The following is a 19,432-nucleotide window of genomic DNA, read 5'->3' on the forward strand; positions in this document are numbered from 1 at the left end:
ATCTTTAACGCTGTCAAATCTCTTTCACGTGTAAGTGTGTTTAGCTGTATTTAGTTAAGTCAAAATATGACTCTACTATAAAATAAACTGAGGAGAAGGGTTACATATTTAAACCAAAGGATTCTTCATTATTCAAAAGGATTCTCCAGTGTTTCCTCGTAGGACTGCGTTTTCTATCTTTTTTTATTTGAGTCACAATTTATTTTCAAATTCACTTGAACACACCCTGAAAGAAAAAGAATTCTGTAGCTAGGGCTTCCAAGGTGGTGCAGTGGTAACGAACCTGTATGCAATGCAGAAGATGCAAGAGACACGGGTTCGATCCCTGGGCTGGGAAGATCCCCTGGAGGAGGAAATGGTAACCCACTCCAGTATTCTTGCCTGGAAAATTCCATGGAGAGAGAAGCCTGGCAGTCCATCATGGGGTCACAAACAGTCAGACATGACTGTGCAACTGGGCACGCATGCAGTCTAGAACAACAGGTATGTTGTAACAGAAAGGAAAGAACACGTGCAGGGATTAAGGTGGGTCCACGGCAAGGCAGGAACCTACACCTCTGGCCTGCACCAGCTGAAATGCCCTGCTCCAAATCCTGATGACCCAGTGACATAAACACATAAGGGAAAAGCATTTCATCATGCCACTCATGTCATATATGGCTCCTTTATATTTTTTAAGTTAAAACTTCTCAGGTTCCTCCTGAGACTCCAGCACTCACTACTAACATCCAGGTTACCACTGAATTTTCTGACAAAATCTGGCACTTAAAAAGTAATTTTTCTCAGGTTGTTGTTTTTTTTTTTTTTTTTTTGCCTTTGTTTTTTACTAATTGCTGCTAGTGATTTTTGACCCTTTAGTGCAAAAACAATGATTTTATAGTTGAGCAACCATATTTCAAAAACGTACAAGGGCTAGATTATTATTAGACTGATTACTATTAGCCTATTATATATAGGCTTCCATTGGACTCCCCTATTAAGCCTGTCACTTTTTAAAATATCTTACTTTTTCACAGCATTTTTAAGTTCACAGAAAAACTGTTCAGAAAGTACAGAGTTACCATATATTATATCCTTTTTCCCCTTGACCCGATTTCCTCTATCAGCATTCTGTATTCGTGTGATGTATTTGTTACAAATGATGACCAATAGTTTACAACAGGGTTCACTCTGTGTGTGTACATATCCATGCTCTGGGTTTTGACAATGACATGACATGCATTACAGAACCACAAAACAGTTCCACTGCATTACAAATGCCCTGTGTCTAACCTGCTCCTTCTCTCCCCCTCCTCCTGAACAAGCAAGCAACCACTTTTCACTGGTCCTGTTTTGCCTTTTCTGAAATGTGGATAGTCTTTTCCAGATTGGCTTCTTTCACCTAGCAACATACATTTAAGATTCCTCTGTGTGTTTTCATGGCTTGATAGTTCATTTCTTTTTAGCGTTGAGTAACATTTCCTTGTACGGCTATACCACCATTTGTTCTCAGTTCACCTACAGAAGGACACATTAAGTTGCTTTCAATTTGGGGCCACTATATTGGGCTTCCCTGGTGGTTCAGACAGTAAAGAATCTGCCTGCAATGCAGGAGACCAGGGTTTGATCCCTGGATCGGGAAGATCCCCTTGAGAACGGAATGGCTACCCAACTCCAGTATTCTTGCCTGGAAAATCCCAAGGACAGAGAACCCTGGCCGGCTACAGTCCATGGGGTCCCAGGGTTGGGCACAACTTCCACTTTCACGAACAAAGCTACTGTAAACATTTGTGTGCGGGTTTTGTGTGGACAGGAATCGAATCCTGGTCTCCTGATTGCAGACGGATTCTTTATCGTCTGAGCCACCAGGGAAGCCAAGTAAGTATTAATAAACCTGATAATCAATTAAATTTGAAAAAAAACAAACAAAACTCACCAGTCATGTTAAGTTCTACTAATGAAGTAAACAAGGGACTTTCAAGAAAGAATAATAGCACAGTTCTACTTTGGATTAAATGTACCAAGATGACACTCAAATTTCTAAACTAAGGATGAAAAAAAAACAGCCATACAGACAGCAGAGGATGAGTATTCTCAGCAAACGAGAGTAGTAGATAGACCAAGCAAGTCAACAACAGATGGAATGATACTGGAGAGGAAGGCTGATCTAGACATGGAAGATGAGTATTCTCAGCAAATTAGAACAGTCGGCAGACCAAGCAAGTGAACAATAGATGGAATGATACTGGAGAGGCAGGCTGGGCTAGACATGGAGGACTGTGAAAGTAAGGGGTCTGGATTTTATTCTAGGTACAGATGTCATCTCAAGTACAAAACTGTATCAGAACTCTACTGAAGGTTTTTAGGGTTCTGATACAGGGGTTGTAGTATGATCTACGTCTGTTTTGAAAAGATCAGTCTAGCTGTGGTGGAGAATAAATTAGAGGGCAATAAGAATAAACAGATACCATTTTAGGATGCTGTTACAGTAGTCCAGGTGAGAGACGGACAGAAACTTAGGGTGGGCAGTGGAGATGGGAAAGAAGCACATACCACTGACACCCCCATCTAATTTCGCTACATATTCCAGGCAACAAGTCTTGCCAGTACAATTTGTTAATTTTCACTCCCATGTAAGAGAGAAAAATTCAGGTATTAATAAAAGTACCCTGCTGCTGCTGCTAAGTCACTTCAGTCGTGTCCAACTCTGTGCGACCCCACAGATGGCAGCCAACCAGGCTCCCCCATCCCCGGGATTCTCCAGGCAAGAACACTGGAGTGGGTTGCCATTTCCTTCTCCAAAGCATGAAAGTGAAAAGTGAAAGTCAAGTCTAGAGAGACTTAATTTATCCTCTGCCTATTATGTATCAATTTTAGAGACAAAAACAGAAGGCTTCATGGCATAGTAGAAACACCAGCTTTAAGAGCATGGGCTTGAGTCCTGCAGACTGACCTGAATTCAGGCTCTGAATTCTAAGATGTGTAACTTTGACCAAGTTATCACAACTCTAAGCCTGTAAAATTTCAGAGATAATAGCATTTACCAAACAGGAATCAATGTAAAAAGACAAAATTAACGCAATGTTTCCCAAAATGTTGCACTTCTGTTAACAGAATGTTCCATTGGTATCCAATGTTTTTGGATACCAAGTAGACAAAGACCTAATTCTGCAGCTTTATTTACTTAAGTAAGTATTCTGAAATAACTATTGCATCAAGCTCTTTATTTTTCTAATATTCTTGCTGAAAACAAAATTAAGTTATAGCAAGGAGATCAAACCAGTCAATCCTAAAGGAAATCAACCCTGAATGTTCACTGGAAGGACCGATGCTGAAGTGAAGCTCCAATACTTTGGCCATCTGATGTGAAGAGCAGACTTATCAGAAAAGACCTTGATGCTGGGAAAGACTGAAGGCAGGAGAAGAGGACAACAGAGGATGAGATGGTTGGATGGCATCACCGACTCGATGAACATGAGTTTGAGCAAGCTCTGGACAATAATGAAGGACAGGGAGGCCTGGCGTGCTGCAGTTCATGCGGTCAAAAAGAGTCGGACACAATTTAGTGACTGAACAACAACTCAATTTATCTGACTGATCTTTTAAAAAAATCTTTTGTAAAGCTGTCACAATGAACTTTTTCCCTGCACTATTTTCTCCCTGAATTTTGCAAGACCTCATTTCTCCAGAAAGTCTTGCCCAGTTAAGCTGTTCCCCCAAACACTGCTTTGTTTTATGGTAAGTAACAGAATTTTAGAATAAAAAAGTCACTTGCAGCCCTTCTACACTTGATAACAGTCTCCTGGCTTGAAATGCCAATGGCATTCCTATCCACCTACTCAGATGTCCCCTCCATCTCTGGCTCCTCCAGTCCAGAGGCAGGTCTCCTTTGTCTCAGCTTTGATAGGAAGTGATAAATCAGTCAACCAGGCTGGGACCTACGATGTGATGTGGAGCAAGATACTCTGCAGAATCTATAGCAGAGTGGGATAGATTATTCTCCATATTTACTCCAGAGTTTACATTCTGAGATCTTATCATGTGCTTACTTTCTTGTGATCGCCTTTAATTCCTCAATTTATAATGTATTAGGCATTGCCTTAAAAAAAATCTTTTTATGTCCATAAGCAATCCCTTCAGTACCTAAACCACAACATATTCAGAACATGTGGGAACTGAGAATCACAGCATCTGGGGATGAATCCCAGCTGTGGAGATTCTAGATAAATTTCTTCACCCTTCTAAGCCGCAGTTTCCTAATTTGTAATAGAACAAAGCACAGAAGATAAAATGCATATGTGATATAGTCACACACACACAACTTGACAACGGTAAAGGTCTACACCAAAGGTATTATCCTTTACCTCATCTCCAACTCGATTCTTCCTAACATCCTTGCCAAGCTCCTGTTCTCTCAGAAAAGAAATCTATCTTCTCTTCAGTTCTGCACCACCTAGTTGAGGCCCCATTAACCCTGATCTGCAGTATAAACATTGTTCCTCACTGGTCTATCCATTCCCAGTCCCTATCTCTCCCAGAGTCTATGGAAACTGTCAAGACCTGTACCTCTCAAAACCCTCCAATGGCTTCCAACCAACTTTCTAATCAACTGACTGGCCTTTGCAGTGTCAACTTCCATTACATCCCACCCGACAGAGACATAGAGGATAAAAGTACAACCTCCCAATTTCTTCCTCTGTTAACACTGACTACTCATTACCAGTGTCCTCTTAAACATGAGCAATACCCTACCACCAAACAAATGACTCTCACCAAACATATTGCAAACATTTCAAACATGACTCTCTTGTCTCTGAAATGCCACATTATTACATTCCTCTCTTATGGACAGCACATATATCAATATAATAAGCCACACATGCCTACCATTGTCCTCTTTAACTGATAAAAGGAGTAGAGGCTGAATCGCAACTCCAAGGAACCGAGACAGACTTTTGACATTTGCTGAAACAGTTTTTTTTAATGAGAGGTAAAGAAGGAAAACCTTTCTTTCCTTTCGATTTTAGAAGTCACAACAGTCTGTCGTAAGGCAATATGTGCTCTTCACCCTTAAGACAATGCTCAATTCAGATCTGCCACCCAAACTGATTTAGCTCAAAGCTTACCCTTCCTCTGATAAGCACATAAGGACTGATGAATAAATTCTATAATTTCACTCAATAATCCTCATCTGTCCTTCTCAGACTTTCCTGGAAATCAAGATCAAGGTGAATTTGTGGCGATCCAATGGATTACATGAATGGGAGTACCCCTTCAAACTCCTCTGCCTCTCACAAACATTCCTTCCTCAATGTCTAAGATTTTCATTGATTTACTCAACAAACATTTGACATCTACGATATGCCACAAAGTTAAAGACACCAGGGGAAACAAAAAGAGCAAGACAAAAAAAAAAAGACAAAGCCCCTGCTTTCAAGGAGCTTACAATGAAGTCTGCAATGCTAGTGGGTACAAACCCAACAGTGTTAACTGATGCTTTAGTAATTCCGCACAAGGGAGTGGTCAATAGTGAGAAGCCAGCAACAGAGATTTAACAGAGGAGACATATTTCAAGAGTGAAATCACCATCAGAGGCAGAGAGGTGGAACGTGGCCCATCAAAGCCTTGCTGGTTCCCAGGCCAGCAGCACCTTTATCATCCGGGGGCTTGTTACAAATGCAGAATCTGTCTCCTGCCTATCTATACCTACAAAACCAGAATCCACATTTTCACAAGACCCCCCGAGAATTCCTGCATTCATTTGAGTTTCAGAAGCCCTGCTGTCAAGGACTTTGAAGCAGAGTCTGGATGGCATGGGAATGAACTCACAAGAAGGGCAGCTCCACAGGCATCTCCAGATCACGAAGCACCTTACCCTGGAACCACCACCAGGGAGCCACCACCGTGTCCTATTTTAAGCAGGACAATGACATGATCAAATTATCACGGGAACTACAGAATAATGTGGGGAGAAGGCGGGGACTTATTCCAAATGAAGCAGATCTAATAGAACATCATCATTTCTGCAATCAACACACAGGGGTAGAGGTGGAGACTGGAGAAGGCGATGGCACCCCACTCCAGTACTCTTGCCTGGAAAACCCCATGGGCGGAGGAGCCTGGTAGCCTGCAGTCCATGGGGATGCGAAGAGTCAGACACGACTGAGAGACTTCACTTTCACTTTTCATTTTCATGCATTGGAGAAGGAAATGGCAACCCACTCCAGTGTTCTTGCCTGGAGAATCCCAGGGACGGGGGAGCCTGGTGGGCTGCCGTCTATGGGGCCGCACAGAGTTGGACATGACTGAAGCGACTTAGCAGCAGCAGAAGAGGCGGGGACAGGGAGGTGTCAAGGAAACATGAATGAAAAATCTTTTAGAAAACTGATAGAAATAGCAAAGTTCACTAAAACAGGAAAACATAAGAGGAACAGATACAATAGGAAAGATGAATCCAGTTTGATATACTTTTTTTTAAATTTTCTAAATTGAAATACAGTTGACTTACAAGGGTGTATTAGTTTCTGGTGTAAAGTGATGAATCCAGTTTGAGATGTATGGGTTTGAAGTACCTATAGTTCAACCGGTTGGAGGTACCTAGTGGCAGTCCATACCCAGGAGAGGAACTGTTAACATCACCAGGTAGGGAAGTATGGCCTGATGCAATAAAAGTGGAAGAAGTCACCCAAGGGAATGAAAAAAAAAATGAGAAAACCAAAGGACTAAGGACAAATCCCTCCATCCCTCAATGCTCCCCTCCCCACTCAAGGCCATCAGCATTTAAGATATGAACAGAGGAAAAAGGATACAGCAAAGCAAGTGAGAAAAAATTTAAAGAGAAAAAAAAATCAAGGAAGAGAGGTGTCATCAATTTTTATCAAAAAAAAAAGGGGGGGGTGGGGATTTCATTAAGGGGAAAATGGGAGACTAATGCCAGAGGTCGAGGCCTTAGAGAGGATCTGGTTAAGAAGTCCCTTTGAAAAATTCGATGAAATAATCTTATATCTCACATACATCTAATTTCAAAAGATATATACACCCACATATCCCAATGGTTCTTTGTGGGTGATAGAATTAAGGGTGATATTTAATTTACTGCCTCCCCCTACCCTATATTTTGCAACTGTTCCTCAAGGCACACAAATTCTAAAATTTAAATACACATAATAAAGTTAAATAAAGTGATGACAACTTTTCCTAGTGGTGCGACTACCGTGAGTCAAAGAGTGAATTCGAAGTTAGCAAATGAAAGAGGAGTACAGACAGGAAGGAGAGATTGGGAAGCATGAGAGGTTAAGTCTAGTTTCAGGAAAGGTTTTGTTTTTCAGGTAGGAAAAAGGTGAGCATGCTTACAGGCTGTGGGTTGGAAACTGTATAGAAGTATTCTAAGTCCAAGAGAACAAGAAAACAAATACTTCTTTAGTGGCTTGCTATGAGCTGAGCACAAAGTGGTGAACAAGACTGAGTTCTGCTCTTCTGCAACTCACTTCCTACTAAGGAAATAAACAGCAAGCAGATAAAATCAGACAAGTGAGACACGCTGTGATAAACTAAAATAGTCATTTTTTAGACTGAGTGTTGAGTCTTCTCTTAAAGTTGAGTCCTGAATGGCAAGAAATGAGTTTTACAAAGAAGGGGGAAAAGGCCTTGTTACCTCTACAAACAATGAACTGAGGATCAGAAAAGGTTGGTAAAGGAATTCCCTGGTGGTCCAGTGGTTGAACTCCAGCTTACACTGACAGGGTCTGGATTCTGGATTTTCTTTTTTTTAAGGTAAGGTAATGCAGCAAGGAAACGGATCCCAGGTCTGACAAAGGCCCAGACCAACACCCTTGTTACTAGACTGTTCTCTCCACTGTTTTCCTCCACTACAAGAGTGAAGATGAACCGTAACCTCCACCATCCTCTGGTCTCAAGAGGATGTTAAGAACTAGAAAAATGTAAATAATGGTCATAACTTTCTCAAAAGTACCTCGTTGAAAGCCAAGAGATGTAGTTCTGTGAAAGCAGGCACAACTTTTAAAGGTTAACTGTTCAGGCCTAATGAGAAAATCCAGGTAGGCTCCAAGTTAGAAGTGCACTATATTTCAAAGATGTGTAAGAAATCATAAAGCATTTTCTCCATACAATTCTACACACAGAGTTGGTTTCCAACCTGATTCACAAAGATCCGTGCAATCACAGGAAACTGAGGCCTGTAAATGTTAACTTGTCCAGTGGCATAATACAGAGCAGCCTGCAGTCCAGCCCTGGCCTACTCCAGAACCTCAGCTCTTAGTCCTTATGCTGTCTCCCAAAGTACCTTTATTTATATAAACACTAGTCTTTCAAAATCAGTTTTGCTTCAATTATAAAACCCCAGTGCCCATCTACCGTCCTCAGGTGATTAGAATAGTAGTCATGTTAACACTTTCATCAAGCTTCCATATCCTCTCCTTGGCAAAGTCTATACCAAACTAACCTTCAGATAAACCTCAATCCATGAGGGTGTTTATTCACAAATTTGACACTCACTGAGAACTCTACTTGCCTTTGCACCCCCAGCTCCCACGGAGTGCCTAGAACGTGTCCGCTCATTCATTCACTGACACGGAGCCTACCGTGAAAACTCCCAAACCATCTCACATCCCCGTAAACACTGAGGTGAACACCACTCAAAACGCAGGCAAAACCCCTAAGGGGTCATAATTAAACTTCCACCTTTAAGCTATCCCTAGCTCACCCAGAATTCCCAACCTACCCTCCCTCCCAAAAACAAAGCTCTCGAAAACTAAGTCCCAGGTGGTGCAATACGGCTTGCACGTGGGTCAGCACCCAACCTACTCAATGATTAAGCAGTAACACCTGACCCCCGGCAGCAGCCTTCAAAGCCCCCCTCAGCTTCCTAGGCTGTCCGTAGCCCGAGAGCAAACAGACCAAATCCGAAACGCAAACGTTATAACCCATGCCGGAAGCATTCCATGCCCGTGACCTTCTGGAGGCGATCATGCCCGCCACCCAAACTCCGCCCCTCGGAGATGGGGAGTGCGGTAGGAGACCCGGGGACGCCAGGCCCAGGAGCCGGGAGTAGGGTGTGGATAGAGTACAGGCAGGACCCGGCCCTCGCCCCCGGAGGGACCCGGGGGTACCGCCGATCTGCATACAGGAAGGCCGGGGGAAGCGGCCGGGAACTCACCCGGCAACAGGCCTGGCTCGAGCGGCGCGCAGACAGAGGGCTGCGTGAGGCCGGCCCGGGCCGCCCGCGAGGAGGCGAAGGGAAAGCGGGAGGTACGGGGCCGCTGTGGCGCGGAGGAGCCAGCGGGCCGATCTCAGCAGAGCTGCCATGGCTCGGTCGTCCCCAAAGCAGGATGCACGCCGAGCAAGAAGGACAGGAGGGGCACGTGACCGTAGGTTGCCCGGCGCGGAAGAGACCAACGACTGGACGGGCTAGACGTAGGGGGAAGCATCTGTTGTTATAAATCAGGAGATGGAAAACCTTGCTTCTCCCAGGACATACCGTCCCCACGAGATATTTGTATAATAAAATAGCTTGATTTATAATTTCAGGGGGCGTCTCTTTCGGTCCTATTTCCTTCATGTCGGCATGTTCAGTCCTTCCACCCCTAAACGTTTCAGTTGGTAGACTCGGAAAAGGTCGACTCCGCCCAGGTTAGCGCAAAGGCTTGCGGCTGGGCCAACTAGCCAGAAACCCCGGGAATTCTCCAGAAGGGCCGATTATGACGATCCAGGAGTGTGGGACAATTCTCCGCACGCTGCGGATTTTGCGGCCGTCTGTTACGGCTCCAAGCACAGGTTGCCACGCCTACCGAAAGAAACGTTCTTTACGCTCCAAGTGTGGGAAGGGAAAACGTTAAGGACCTTTGCACTGTGCTGGAAGTGAACGCATTATATTCCCCAACTCCCACCCGCCCCTTACTTCAGTAGATGCACTAGCATCGGAGGTAAGATCACAGTATAATTGAGTTTTGGAAGGAAAAAAAAAAAAAAAAAGAGTCCTGCGCCAAATCTGGGTCCCCCAGCCTTACGACCTTGAAGGGTCCCCTGCGCACATAAATAAACTTAAAGATATTTTGTGTATTGTATATGTAAACTTTGGTTACAAGTTTCCAAGTTACCCAGAGGTATCCACTCAAACAACTCTTTTAAAACAGTACTATGCTATCATGCCATCTTAGTTTGTAAAAACACTTAGGTGACAGTCAAGTTATGTATTTTCCAACACAATTCGGAATAGCTTTCTCAGCAAAGTTTTGCCCTTTTCAGTATCTGTTGGGGAAATAGGAATATTTGGGAAGCCAAGAACTAGCTTCAGGTGTAACCAGCTCTCCCCACGCCTTCTTCACCTAGCTGCATTCTAAGCATCCCCAACTGAATGCTCAGAAATTTTCTCCGAAAACCCTGGAGGGTCATTTCCCGTCAGCACACGAGCTCCTTGAAAGCAGGAACTGTGTGACATTTTCCAGTAGTGGAAGCGCCTACCTGATGTGAAGCATTAATCATTGAATAAATGTGTTTGGAGGTATTCTAGCTCATTTCTCTTGTGAGAATTCTAGCTCATTTCTCATTTCTTCTTGTGAGAACAAGAAGATCCAAAAAAGAATAAGTTAAATGATTTACTCTGGGTTATACTACACTGGAATGTGAAGTCAAGTGGGCCTTAGAAAGCATCACTACAAAGCTAGGGGAGGTGATGGAATTCCAGTTAAGCTATTTCAAATCCTAAAAGATGATGCTGTGAGAGTGCTGCACTCAATATGCCAACAAATTTGGAAGACTCAGCAGTGGCCATGGACTGGAAAAGGTCAGTTTTCATTCTAATCCCAAAGAAAGGCAATGCCAAAGAATGCTCAAACTACCATACGATTGCACTCATCTCACATGCTAGCAAAGTAATGCTCAAAATTCTCCAACCCAGGCTTCAGCAATATGTGAACCGTGAACTTCCAGATGTTCAAGCTGGTTTTAGAAAAGGTAGAGGAACCAGAGATCAAATTGCCAACATCCACTGGATGATTGAAAAAGCAAGAGAGTTCCAGAAAAACATCTGTTTCTGCTTTATTGACTATGCCAAAGCCTTTGACTGTGTGGATCACAATAAACTGTGGAAAATTCTGAAAGAGATGGGAATTCTAGACCACCTGACCTGCCTCTTGAGAAATCTGTATGCAAGTCAGGAAGCAACAGTTAGAACTGGACATGGAACAACAGACTGGTTCCAAATAGGAAAAGGAGTATGTCAAGGCTGTATATTATCACCCTGCTTATTTAACTTATATGCAGAGTCCGTCATGAGAAATGCTGGGCTGCATGAAGCACAAGCTGGAATCAAGATTGCCGCGAGAAATATCAATAACCTCAGATATGCAGATGACACCACCCTTATGGCAGAAAGTGAAGAAGAACTAAAGAGCCTCTTGATGAAAGTGAAAGTGGAGAGTGAAAAAGTTGGCTTAAAACTCAACATTCAGAAAACGAAGATCATGGCATCTGGTCCCATCACTTCATGGGAAATCAATGGGGAAACAGTGGCTGACTTTATTTTTTGAGGCTCCAAAATCACTGCAGATGGTGACTGCAGCCATGAAATTAAAAGACACTTACTCCTTGGAAGGAAAGTTATGACCAACCTAGACAGCGTATTCAAAAGCAGAGACATTACTTTGTCAACAAAGGTCCATCTAGTCAAGGCTATGGTTTTTCTAGTGGTCATGTATGGATGTGAGAGTTGGACTGTAAAGAAAGCTGGGTGCCCAAGAATTGATGCTTTTGAACTGTGGAATTGGAGGAGACTCTTGAGAGTCCCTTGGACTACTAGGAGATCCAACCAGTCCATCCTAAAGGAGATCAGTCCTGGATGTTCATTGGAAGGACTAATGTTGAAGCTGAAACGCCAATACTTTGGCCACCTGATGCGAAGAGCTGACTTATTGGAAAAGACCCTGATGCTGGGAAAGATTGAGGGCAGGAGGAGAAGGGGCCGACAGAGGATGAGATGGTTGGATGGCATCACTGACTCAATGGACATGAGTTTGGGTAAACTCTGGGAGTTGGTGATGGACAGGGAGGCCTGGTGTGCTGCAGTCCATGGGGTCACAGTCACACACAACTGAGTGACTGAACTGATGCTACTAGGCATTAGCATATGATTTATTTACTCACTCATTGAACACATATTCAGTGCCAGGCACAGTTTGAGATGTGGACATAGCAGAGAACAATAGAGACCAAGTTTGGACTTTGATTTGATTCGCTCCAAAGTTTAGTTTTGAAAGACAGAGGAAGACTGATGTGAAATAAATATGGGTAAAGGAATTAAGGGTGGTATGCTTAACCCCCTCGGAGAACAGTGAGGATGGTGAGGATGAGAAGAAAGAGTGAAGAGGTAGTGGAGGGGATGGTGGGCTTGAGGATCTGAGAGGCAGCTGGGGCCCTGATCATGCAATGGTGTAAGTGGCCATAAGGACTTTGATTTTTATTCAGAAAGAGGTAGGAAACCTTGGAAAGTTTAGGGTGTTGTGATATGAATCCATTTGCATTTTTAAAGGATCACACACATTGCTGTTTGAAAAGGTGATTTTAAGGGAATAAGGATAAATGAAAGGGAGACCAGTGAGGAGGCTCTTGCAATAATGCAGAGTAGAGATGGTAGTGGCTTGGACTAGGGGTTGGCAGGTCAGATAATAAGAGTCAAATTCTCACTCTATTTAAATAATGGAACCAAGAGGGTTTACTGATGGATTGACTGTGGGATGTAAGTAAAAAATGACCCCAATATTTTTGGCCTGAATAATTAGAAAGATGGAGATGACACTGATTAAGGAGAGGACTGAGGGAAAAACAGATTTAAAAGTTGAAATCAGAGTTGAAGTAAGTCAGAAAGAGAAAGATAAATACTGTATATTAACACTTATATATGGAATTTGGAAAGACGGTACCAATGATCCTACCTGCAGGGCTGCAAAGGAGACACAGATGTAAAGAACAGGCTTTTGGACTCAGCGGGAGAAGGCGAGGGTGGGATGATTTGAGAGAACAACATTGAGACATGTACATTACCATATGTAAAATACATGACCAGTGCAAGTTTGATGCATGAAGCAGGGCACCCAAAGCCATCCTCTGGGACAACCCAGAGGGATAGAGTGGGGAGGGAGATGGGAGGGGGGTTCAGGATGGAGGGGGAACACATGTATATCTGTGGCCAATTCATGTTGATGTATGGCAAAACCATCACAATATTGTAAAGTAATTATTCTCCAATCAGATTGATGTTTTCTAAATATTAAAATCAAAAGTAATCTTCTTGAGGTGCCTGTTAGACATCTAAATGTCAAGTTTGAGTAGGGGTTTGGCTGTTTGACATACAAGTCTGGAGTTGAGAGCTAGAGATACACTTGGAGTCTAAAGTCTATATCTAATATTTGAAGCCATAGAAATGGATTAAAGCACCTAGGAAGAAAATATGGATAGATAAAAGATGCAGTCAAAGGTCTGAGACTTGTGACATTTCAGTATTTAGAGAATGCAAAGATGAAAATCCAGCACAGGAGACTGAGAGAGAATAGCCAGAGAAGTAGAAGAAGAACTGAGTGATGAGTTCACGAATAACAGAGAGAAGTCTTGCAATCATGGGAATTATCAGCCATGTAAAATGTGGCTGTTCTGGTAAAATGAGCACTCATCCTTGACCATAGGGTTTCTCAACTTAGAGGTCCGTGGTGATGTTTAGAAGAGCTATTTTTGTAACATGTTGAGTCAAACGATTGTATGAAGTGAGTTTAAGAATACATGAAGGATGAGGAAGTGAAGATTTAAATTAAAGACTTTAAGATTTTAAATTAAAAATTTAAAAATTAAGTTTCATAATAATTAACCACATTCAAGTACTCCATAGTCACATATTAGCTATCATTTTCATCATCATAGAAAATTCTACTCGACAGTGCTCCAGTAAGGTGTGAAAAATTGATAATATATAAGAGGGAGAAAGAGTACATTGAATATGCAAGATGAGATGGAATCCAATACAAAAGTGAAGGGATCAACTTTAGGTAAGAATCCAGACAGTCCAGCCATTGTCACAGAAGGAAAGACAAGGCATATGGCTGCAGAATCAGGGAGGCTGGTAGAGGTGGTGGTGAAAATGGATGGATATTCTCTTCTACTTGCTTTTAGCTCCAAAACCCTTAGTCCCCAACCAGCATTCTCTCTATTCTTGTGCGAGTTGTCCTCTTGAAGTGTGAGGCAATACTGATGAAATTTGTCTAGGCATTCACTTATTCAATCATGAATGTATCCACTGTTTAATAAATACCTAAGTTCTATGAGGCAGCAAGTTAAGTGCTAGAAAATATAGGATGGGCAAAAGCAGGCATGGTCCCTACAGTTATGGAGGTTACATTCTAAGAGGCAAGGCAGGTGTTAATCAAATAATCACACTCAAGGAGTTACACACTAAAATGGGTTCTGAAGAAAGAGACATGTTTCCTCGAGAGAATGTGCCTCATTTGGAAATTTTTAAATTTTCCTTTAAAAAGGATCTTTATGTGGAGATCTGAAGCATGAGTAGTTGTTAATGCACGCAAGATACGTGCACACATGTTGTGTGTGTAAGTAAGAATGAGTGATTTTTCCTTGTTTACCAGTTCAGACTTCCCAAGTTGTTCTCAGATTTCTTTAGTCTCTAGAAGCTGTGGAAGAGAAGTCCAGGTGGATCATCCTTGTTTTCTCCCTTAGCTTATTCTGAACTATGAAATACATTCGACTGTTAGTTAGAGGATGAGATGATTTGAGAGAGTAGCATGGAAACATATACATTACCATATAGAAAATAGATGGCCAGTGGAAATTTGCTGTATGATGCAGCAAACCCAAAGCCTCTGGTGCTTTGTGATAACCTAGAGGGGTGGGATGGGGTGGGAGATGGGAGGGAGGTCCCAAAGGGAGGCGACATATGTATACCTATAACCAGCCAGTTCATGTTGATGTATGGCAGAAATCATCACAGTATTGTAATTATCCTCTAATTAAAAATAAAATTTAAGGAAAAAAGAAAATTAGGGGTCCCCATCCCCAGTTAATAGAATTGCCTTGGAACAGAATCTTAACAGTTTGAAAAATTACTTAACTGTTTTTTGTGTGTGTAAAAAAAAAAAAAAAAAGTGTAAAACTGGTGATATCTACTCTTTCCTCCCAGGATTTTTGGAGAATGTTAGAACTTGCATAGGAAACTGTGAAAAATTATTGTTGCTTTTCATAATCAAGTCTAAACCTCATGAATTTGGGTTCTTCTCCAGTCTCTCCTTGGGGTCCAGTTTATGACACCAGCATCTTTACTGCCTAATAATCTATAGCCATTGTCCCAAATTCCTATCTCAGTTTATTCAGTTGTTAAATGCTTAGTGTAAGCAGATCACGGGGCAATTTATATCTCAGGGCAAAAAAATTATCTGTCCTACACGTGATGAGCTTAATTTATAGGAGAAGATAAAACACATACTGTACATAGATAACCACCACATTAGGCAGTGTGGTGAGAAGAATGAAGAAGAGGTGAGCCAAATGACAGCCAGGCAGGAGAACAGAAGAAGGATTCATACTGGGAACGTCATTTCAGCCCTTGGAGCCTGGGTAGGATGTGAAATAGTAGACACGGTGGCGAGAGGACTTCTAGGCAGGGGAAACAGCAAAAATAAAGAGCTCTCCTTTCTGTACATACATCCCTCCTTAAACTGAAGAGGATGTTTTTGGGCACAGAGGTCTGCCCAGAGCCTGCTGAATAAAGGAGAGGATCATTAAACCAACAGTGTTTATGCTTCTGTGGCTATGACCAATGATAAGAAAATTCATTTTATAAATAACCCGAATACATGCATAACCAAAAAATTTCATAAAATAATAACTAACCTTGCTACATGTGATGCTGTTAGATATCTACTAATCTATCTTCTTCTGTTTCATTTTAAAAATTTTGTTGTTTTTTGATGTGGGCCATTTTTAAAGTCTTATTGAATCTGTTTCTGTATTGCTTCTGTTTTATGGTTTGGTTTTTTTTGGCCATGAGCCATGTGGGATCTTAGCTCCTCAAGGAGGGATCAGCCTACCCCTCCTCCATTGGAAGGCAAAGTCTTAACCACTGGCCACCAGGGAATCCCTCTATTTTATGTTTTTAAATCCTGATTGGTCCTAATTCAAACCAGCTATAAGAAGACATTTTTCAGACACTTGAGGTATAGTGCATAATTCAAGAATTGTTGCTTTTTTAGTGTAGTAGTGGAATCTGTTTTTATGTAAGAAAATATTTATATATTTTTTAAAGATAATATGCTGGCACACGTGCTTCAGTCATGTCTGACTCTTTGCCACCCCATGGACTGTAGCCCACCAGGCTCCTCTGTCCACAGGATTCTCCAGGCAAGAGTACTGGAGTGGGTCGCCATGCCCTCCTCCAGGGGATCTTCCCGACCCAGGGATTGAACCCATGTCTCTTTCATCTCCTACCTTGGCAGGAGGCTTCTTTACCACTAGCGCCACCTGGGAAGCCACATGCTGGCATATGTAGAAGTGAATTAACATTCTGTTTGGAATGTTCTCGAAAATACCTCCCAAGGAGTAAAAGTTGGAACAACAGGACATAAGAAGCAGGTGTGAACATCTTGCTGTTGTTAAATCTGGGTGATGGGTGTATGGGAGTTCATTTTACTATTTTCTCTACTTTGTAGATGGCACTGTGTTCATAAAGAAAAAGATCTTAAATTCTGGTTATATTTTTATTTCATTATTCACTTGTATCATGAGTTGGCGGAGAAGGCAATGGCACCCCACTCCAGTACTCTTGCCTGGAAAATCCCATGGATGGAGGAGCCTGGTAGGCTGCAGTAATGGGGTCTCGAAGAGTCTGACACTTACTGAGCGACTTCACTTTCGATTTTCACTTTCATGCATTGGAGAAGGAAATGGCAGCCCACTCCAGTGTTCTTGCCTGGAGAATCCCAGGGACGGGGGAGCCTGGTGGGCTGCTGTCTATGGGGTCGCACAGAGTCGGACACGACTGAAGCGACTTAACAACAACAACAACATCATGAGTTGGAGTTTGAAAAACACTGTACTCAACCATGTCAATATAAATGCAAGGTAGACAACAGGAGACAGACAAATGTATCAGGCTGTACCTCTTGAGCTGGAGATTTGTTCACGGGAACAGCAGGTGATTGACTTCTCCAACAAATAGTTGCTCCAACATCAAAACTACCTGTTGTTGCTAAGTCATTTTACACAAAATATGAAATATCTGAGATTGTCGCCAATACAATCTAAGGTAATGATTTTCATTTAAGACCAAAGTTTAAAAAAAAAAAAAAAGTATCTTCAAAATTCTGAGCTGAAAGTATGGTACTCAATTCCTTGAATGGAAAATTTACAAGGCAGTGGACATTAATCTCCTTACACTTAGGTCAAATTAACCTTTTCTTGGCCTCATATAATTTATGTGGAATCACAAAGAATCAAAAAATGGAACTGATCATTCATAATTATTTGTTGGCCTTTTTGGAGACTCCTTCAATCTTCACACAAATACATCCAAACTAGCATGAGCAAAGAAACAAGTGATTGCCTTCAGCTTAAAAGCCTGTTTTGGTTAAAAGCCTTAACATATTTTAAGCAGCAGATTTAATGTTTAGTTATTGTATTTTCTCTTAAGGCAACTTGTCTGATGAATCAAGGGCTAAATCCATCTGTGACTACATTCTTCATATCCAAATTTATTCATTTATGTAATTCCCAATTATTCAAAAAATATTCTGCTCAGACCTTTATTTGCACGCAGCCCGAGATTCTCATTATAAGGGGAGGTCCAATTTGTCGCTGTTACACCCTTCGGCAACAGTTCTGTCAAACAATAGTTCTTTCCTAAGCATATAAACCAGGAAGACAGATGCAGGGTCACTTCCTATAAGAAAGTAACCACCACTGGCAACAAGGGGTTATTGCTGGTGTTTTCCCAGTGTTACCATGTGTGACGGCTGAAAGTTTATGTGTTTCCCATAGGGCGGATAGTGTCTGGATAAATCAATATAGCATAGTGGTCAAACATAATTGTCATTTCAATGTACTCTGCAACTGAGTCCCTTCAAGACAGAGAGCAGTTATCATCCTTGTATTAGCTGAACATGAACTTTATGAAGTCTTTATTAATAGTCATTGTTAATTCCTAAAATGTAACATGGGTCTCTTAAATTTCCTGTATAACTGTTTTTGTTTGTTTTTAAGGAACTAGAAAATATAATTTCTAAGAGCAAGGGGTACTGAGATATTTTTTTTTAGCATGTGTCTAAAGGTTGGAAAATAATTTCTTTTGCAAGTTGAACACTTTTATGCAACCAACCTTCTAATAATTTCAGCTTAATTTGAAGAGGGAAACTACTAGAGTTAACTTGTGCTTAGCAGAGAATTTATGGATTTTTCATTGCATTAAGGTGCAAAGATATTGATATGGTTGTTGTTCTTGGCTACCCATTTTGCTTTCCAGGCCTGACCAGGAAGAATGAAGGTCGCCTGGAAATGTGATACAGCAAGCAAGATGTAGAAATAATGTGTGTCCTGGGGTTGTCTCCCACTGGAGAGTGAGTGTTTTCAGTTGAGTGTGGAACAGTTGAATGATGTTAGATTAAAGTACTTTTAAAAATTATATGTGGGAAGAAAGATACTTGTGTGTCACTGCATGTTTAGAAGGAAGATACTGGCAGCATTTTTTGTTGTTTCCCAATGTTTTCCCTACTTTCAAACTTCTGATTTCCAATATCACCCCCACTAGTGGTAAACAGATCTGCACATGAGCCAAGCCTAGAATATGAGAGAATCCCATCCTTTGGGCTATGGCGACAGGGACCCAAACTAAGGTAGTTGGCATAATTCATTGAATTTACTAACTGCAAATGGTAGGAAGGACATCTTATCCTGGAGTTATCAGCCATGAAAATGGGAAGCAGCAATTGCTGGTGGTCATTCTCCCTGCCCCACAAAGCCACCTGTATGTAGAAGGAGAGAATGAGAACAACACAGAGAAGCAGAGCCAAGGTCCGGAGAGAAATCTGATGACTTCACTGGTGTTTCTGAATCCAGTTGTGCTTGAAGCCACATTTACCCCTGGACTTCCCAGGTACATAAGCCAATAAATCACCTTTGTCCTTAAGCTGGTTTGAAAGAGGATTTTGCTGTTGCACTGGAAAAAGGCCCACTTAATACATACTGAGTTTGGATGGGATCATTATCCACTATGCTATGCTATGCTGTGCTAAGTCACTTCAGTCGTGTCCGACTCTGTGCAACCCCATAGACGGCAGCCCACCAGGCTCCCCCGTCCCTGGGATTCTCCAGGCAAGAACACTGGAGTGGGTTGCCATTTCCTCCTCCAATGCATGAAAGTGAAAAGCGAAAGTGAAGTCGCTCAGTC

The 19,432-nt window shown here is 42.0% G+C and overlaps 1 protein-coding gene across 1 annotated transcript in view; it reads right to left on the reverse strand.

Moving 5' to 3' along the window:
* LRPPRC (leucine rich pentatricopeptide repeat containing) overlaps window positions 1–9,348 on the reverse strand; it is a 99,479-nt gene extending 90,131 nt beyond the window's left edge. The window contains exon 1 of the mRNA XM_027555143.1: window positions 9,155–9,348. Coding sequence (XP_027410944.1) covers window positions 9,155–9,303 — 149 coding nt within the window. The 5' untranslated portion in view covers window positions 9,304–9,348. The remainder of the gene's footprint in view (window positions 1–9,154) is intronic.
* Between the last annotated feature and the right edge of the window lie 10,084 nt (window positions 9,349–19,432).

The sequence above is a fragment of the Bos indicus x Bos taurus genome, chromosome 11 (assembly GCF_003369695.1).
Source record: "Bos indicus x Bos taurus breed Angus x Brahman F1 hybrid chromosome 11, Bos_hybrid_MaternalHap_v2.0, whole genome shotgun sequence".
NCBI classification, from domain to species: domain Eukaryota; kingdom Metazoa; phylum Chordata; class Mammalia; order Artiodactyla; family Bovidae; genus Bos; species Bos indicus x Bos taurus.